This window comes from Eumetopias jubatus, unplaced genomic scaffold, assembly GCF_037043125.1.
Source record: "Eumetopias jubatus isolate StellerSeaLion01/CBP00866 unplaced genomic scaffold, mEumJub1_p1.0 scaffold_1, whole genome shotgun sequence".
NCBI lineage: Eukaryota > Metazoa > Chordata > Mammalia > Carnivora > Otariidae > Eumetopias > Eumetopias jubatus.
The window spans coordinates 160,490,133-160,496,132 of record NW_028274807.1 but is presented as its reverse complement, the minus strand read 5'-3'; the positions used below and the strand labels follow the sequence as shown (position 1 = coordinate 160,496,132).

Below are 6,000 nucleotides of genomic sequence, written 5' to 3'. Positions count from 1 at the left end.
GACCTTGTAATGTCTTGTCCATCCTAGCCAACTGGGGGTCCTTGAGCACAGACTCTGCACACTCCCTATCACAGCATCCAGCACACACTGCTTTGCACATGGGCCGCTATGCATGTAACACACAATAACCAGGGTGACTGGCTGGTGCCTGTGGGCTCTCTCCATTCCTAATGCTTCCTGTGCAGACACAGCAGGAGGTCTTACCGCAAACACTGACCTCAGTGCTCATTGCCTTCTTCCACCAGATCTGAAGGCGGGGGGATGAGGTCTCGGGGGTTCATCCTGGCCACCAGGCAGACATCATAACTGTCATGCATGAGGACATTGATGGCTACAACATTCCATTGGTTTTCCCATGGGTCCAGCTCCAATATTTCTTTGGAGATAACCTCATGTCGATCTGAAAAATAGCAAAGTAGGAAGACAAAATATCATGGGGGTACGAAATTCAGAGGTCATCTTCACTCTATTGAACAACTTCCTCTAAAAGGCACCAAGCACCAAAAAGTAATGAACAAACAACGGAATAAACATACTTTAAATGGAGGACACAGTGCCCCTAACATTTAAGAAACTAAAAAAGGCCATATTACAACTCACATTCAAAAATTATTTGAATAATTGATATGTTAACAGCGCATACCATTGTCTAAATTTAATAATTTATTAATGTTGGGAGCTAGGGATGAAATTGTCCTTATTTCTACACCTAGGGGGAGATACAGCTTGTGACTTTGTGTGAGTTGCTGACCTCCCCAAACTTATGTTTCCTTAAAGGCAGACAGGGATGCTAATACTCAGCCAGGGTTCTTGCAGGAAACAAATGGCTCACCCTAAGTGGGTGATTTGAAGAGAATTGATTGAAGGAACTTTTGGAAAGGTGTGGGAAGGGTTCGGGAAGACCCACTAAGAACAGCAAGGGCCATTACCACCCCTAGACCTGAGAGGCAGCAAGGGGAAAAATGGGTACTTGCCTTGGAAAGGGCAGCTGTTAAAGAGTGCAGCCTGGAAGGAGGAGACTTAGGCAGGGAAGATGGAACATCCATCCTCAGCAACCCCACAGGGAAGGGGCGGCGATAATAAGTGCCCTGACTCTACTCTCCTTTCACCCAACAATCTCTGCTCTTGCCTCCCACCAGATGGACTCAACCAGAAGCTAGAGGAGAAGGGTGTCTGTGAATACACACAGTATTTGTCAACTTCACAGGACACAGAGCATGATAGAGAATGGGGCAGAGTGAGTCTGGAGGGGCAAATGGAAGATTTCCAGCCTAGTTGACTATTTCACAATTTTATGATGATCAAAGGAGATAATGTATGCATAAGTGCCCAGGCCTTGCATATTAAAGTCAATTTTTGAAAATGGCCCATGCGTGCTTGTAAAGGATGGTTATTTTGTAGTTTTTGGTGTAGTGTTCCATATGCATTCACTAAGTCATGTTAGCCAACCCTTCTATGTATTTATGGATTTTTGTGGGCTTATTCTTCCAGTTACTGAGAGAACTGTGTTAAAATATCCCACTAAGATTGTGGATTTGTCTGTTTCTCCTTTTAGTACCGTCAATTTTTAGTCTACACATTTTGAGTCTGTTATTAAGTACATATAAATTTTACCATTTATAAATTTATCATTATGAGTGATCCTTGTACTCTAGAATAAGTTCCATTCTTTTGACTGATATTATAAATTCTTTTTTTTTTTTTTTTTAAAGATTTTATTTATCCGACAGTGAGAGACACAGTGAGAGAGGGAACACAAGCAGGGGGAGTGGGAGAGGGAGAAGCAGGCTTCCCGCGGAGCGGGGAACCCGATGCGGGGCTCAATCCCAGGACCCTGGGATCATGACCTGAGCCGAAGGCAGACGCTTAACGACTGAACCACCCAGGCGCCTGATATTATAAATTCTAAAAGGTAGGATTTTAAGAACTATTCTAATGAACTTTGTCTTTTAATTGGAGCATTTAGTCCATTTACATTTAACGCAATTACTGATATATTTTGGTTTATATCTACCACCTCATTTGTGGATTGTCTTTGTCTTACTTGTTCTTTCTTTCCTCCTTTAATGCCATCTTTTGGATTGGCTGAGCATTTTTTTTTATCATTCCATTTGCTTTACTTTACTCATTTAGAAGTTATAAACCCTGTTTCTATTTTTTTTGGTGCTTATCCTAAAAAGTAAAACATGCATACTTAACTTATCAAGACCTAAACATAATCAATACTTGACCCTCTTCTTGGAGGGCTTTAGAATAGTTTAATTATATTTACCTCCCTCCTAATTTATTAGCTACTGTTGATGTGCATTTTAATTCTATATATCTTTTCACTCTGCAAGATATTATCATTATTGTTTTATACAGTAAATGTTCATTTAGAATTAACCTTTTTTACACATTTACACTTTTACACTTTCATTGCTCTTCATTATTTCTTGCATCTTAGACATTTCATCTAAGATACTTTTCCTGCACCTGAAGTATGTATGTTAGAGGAGGTCTACCAGATTTTGTTTCTCTAAAAATGTCTTTTTTCACCTTCATTTTCTGAAAGAATTTTCACTCCCCAAACACCATAAAATAGTAAGACTGATACTCATTCTATGTCTGCTGTGTACTATGCTTACTGTGTACTATGTTTACGGTGTACTATGCTTAATGTGCTGGCTGCATTTGAGGCATTATGTTATATCATCCATGTAATAAGCCTGTGAGCAGGTACTATTGTTATTCCAGTTTTACAGGTTAGGAAAAACTTACAGCAATTAAATGCTGTGCCTACAGCATACAGTTAGAAGTGGCAGAACCAGAATATGCACCAGATATGTGGTCCTTAAGACCTGTGCTCATAACTACTAAGCTGTTGAATGGAGGACATCATGGTATCACTGTATTTTTACAGCTTATTGATGAGACCAATAAGTGGGACCTAAATCTTATACAAATTTGGTGGTCCTCTTTAAGGAAAATATTACAAAATCACAAGTACAAAATTAGGTATGAAAGCGAATATTTACTTTTTTCAGCTTTACTGGGGTTGATTGACAAAAATTGTATATGTTTAAGATATACATTGTGAAATGAATACCAGAATCACGCTAATTAACACATCATGACTTCACCTAGTTACCTTTGTGTGTGTGCGCATGTGTGTGGTGAAAACACTAAAGCAAAGTTCAAGTATACAATACAGTATCGTTAACTACAGTCACCATGCTATGAATTTTCAGAACTTATCATCTTATAACTGAAAGTTTGTAGCCTTTGACCACCATCACCATTCCCTCTATCCCAAGTCCCTGGCAACTACCATTCCACACTCCACATCTTTGAACTTCGCTATTTTTGATTCCACATATAAATGAGATGGTATAGTATTTGGGTGTTTTTGTTCCAGATTATTTCATTTAGCATAATGTCCTCCAGGTTGTGGCAAATGGGCAGGATTTCTTTCCTTTTAATGGCTGAGTAATATTCCCCTGTGCGTGCACGTGTGGTATATCACATGTTCTTTATACCAACTCTGTCCAATAGAACCTTCTGTGATGAAGCAAATGTTATATAATCCATGCTGCGCAATACAGTAACCATTAGACACATGTGGTATTGAATGATTTAAAATGTAGCTAGTGAGACTGAGGAACTGATTTTGAACTCTTATTTAATTGTAATTAGCTTAAATTAACACAAAGCTCTACATCTCTTTTTGTTTCAGTTTTTTAAAAATATCTATTTGATCTATCAATTTCTGAGGAAGGTATCTTAAAGTCCATGCAATTTTTGTGGATTTATCCTTTTATCTTATGATTTGTAAAAGTTTCTATTTTATATATTTCAAAGTTATTAAATGCAAAAGGGTCATGCCTGTTGAATCAGTTAGGGTTCTTGGTAGCAACAGCAGAAGCCAATTTGCGCTGGTGTTAGCAAAATCGGGATTTATTGGAAGGAAGGTAGCTCAGCAGATTGAGCAGAGCGGGAGGCATGGCGGGAGGCTGCGTCAGGGCAGAGTGCTACCACGGCTCCTTCACACGGCTGGCTGCTCTGGGTCTGGGCAGTGCTGCTAGAAAGCCTACCGGCACGTAAAACATGACAGGTGTCCAGTACAGCTGTTCCGTCTTCTTGCTTGTTACTCGCTACGGAGATGACACAGCCTTTTCCGTCTTAGTTCCTGCCATCATCTTGGAATGCATCTTTTATCATTGCCACACTGGCTTACCATTTTTGTTTTGCTTTGTTTCAGCTGGGTGAAGGCTTCTGGTGTCCTTATTCAAATTAATGCAGGCTGAGGCCTTTTACAATTTCAGAGTAGAGAGTTTTCTTCACTAATTTTGCTTCCTTCTGCTCATTTCAGTGTTTATTGGGGAGACTTTTTTTTAAGATTTATTTATTAGAGAGAGCAAGCATGTGGGGGCAGGGAAGGACAGAGGGAGAAGGAGAAGGAGAGAGAGAATCCTCAAGCAGACTCCATGCCCAGCACAGAGCCCAATGCGGGGCTTGATCCCAGGACCCTGAAATCATGACCTGAGCCGAAACCAAGAGTTAGATGCTTAACCGACTGTGCCACTCAGGTGCCCCAGGGAGACATTTTTTTTTTTAAATCCATGTATGCATATTACCATCTTTCCTAGATGTCTGTTACGTTATTTACCTGGAATGAAAATTACTGCATCAGTAGCAAAGAAGCAGACAACCAGTGAGTTTTCTTTCTTTTTTTTTTTAAGGATTTTATTTATTTGAGAGAGAGAGCAAGAGAGAGAGAGAGTATGAGTGGGGTGAGGGGCAGAGGGAGAAGCAGACTCCCCATTGAGCAGGGAGCCCGATCTGGCGCTCGATCCTAAGACCCTGGGACCATGACCTGAGCCGAAGGCAGACGCTTAACCGACCGAGCCACCCAGGCGCCCTGCGAGTTTTCTTGAGTATGAAAGCTCTGAGATAGTGTGCTAGATCACAGGCCTGATTATGGAGACTTGAACTCTCTGGAAGAGTGCAGACCCCACAAAAGCTGTCACCTAGAATCACCGGGCAGCGCCACAGGCCTCCGTGGGGCCATCCTGAATGCTGTCCTAAATTTCTACTAACAGAGCTCATAAAGTGAGGAATCAGTGCTTGGCATTTGTGTTTACTTATTTATGTGAGTTTGGGTTCTGGAAACATTATCACACTAACAAGGGAAAAGAAATGGGAGGTTGAACTCAGTGTCAGCTTTTTTCAATTCAGTTAATTTTCCAAAAATAGACACACTTAATGCAACAGCATCTTAATTATTAAAGGAGTTAGGAAGCTCTCCCTGAATCCTGATACCGCCAATAGTAAGCAATTTAAAACCTTATTTTACATGAAGTAAATAAAAAATTCACATGATTTTTTTGAAGTAAATAATGAGATGGCAAAGAAACTCCATTTGTGTGGTAGACTGCCTTGGGCTGTACCGCCATGTGTTTTAGGCGGTGCTCTCTGCCGTTGGAGGTCCTTCTGTGGAAAAATTTGAGAAGCACACTGCAGTATAAATTTCATCCTTGAATTCAATCAGACTACCAGAAAACCAAAAACTTAGGGTATTTTTAGTCCTTTGTAGAATTGTTTCCTTTTGACTTGCTCTTCAATGAAATGCTAACTTGCCATTTTATTCATTATAGGAGTATTATTGAGGGCATTTCCCGCTACTCTACATGAGGCTACGGTGAGAAGTTTCTCCCATGTTTAAAAGATATGTACCTTCTAAGCAGTGGTTTGCTCTTCCCTCGAGGACACTGCAAACAGGGCATGCTCTCCTTTCTGCTCTGGCCTCTCATGAGAGCAGAGGTAAACTGGCTAGTGAAATACAGCTAGGGAAAAAGAACTTTATTTATTTATTTATTTATTTAAGATTTTATTTGACAGAGACAAAACAAGAAAAGGAACACAAGCAGGGGGAGTGGGAGAAGGAGAAGCAGGCTTCCCGCTGAGCAGGGAGCCCCACGTGGGGCTCGATCCCAGGCCCCTGGGATCATGCCCTGAGCC

The 6,000-nt window shown here is 40.7% G+C and overlaps 1 protein-coding gene across 1 annotated transcript in view; it reads right to left on the bottom strand.

Moving 5' to 3' along the window:
* Positions 1 to 218: 218 nt before the first annotated feature.
* KBTBD12 (kelch repeat and BTB domain containing 12) overlaps positions 219 to 6,000 on the bottom strand; it is a 63,022-nt gene continuing 57,240 nt past the window's right edge. The window contains exon 5 of the mRNA XM_028101819.1: positions 219 to 400. Coding sequence (XP_027957620.1) covers positions 219 to 400 — 182 coding nt within the window. The remainder of the gene's footprint in view (positions 401 to 6,000) is intronic.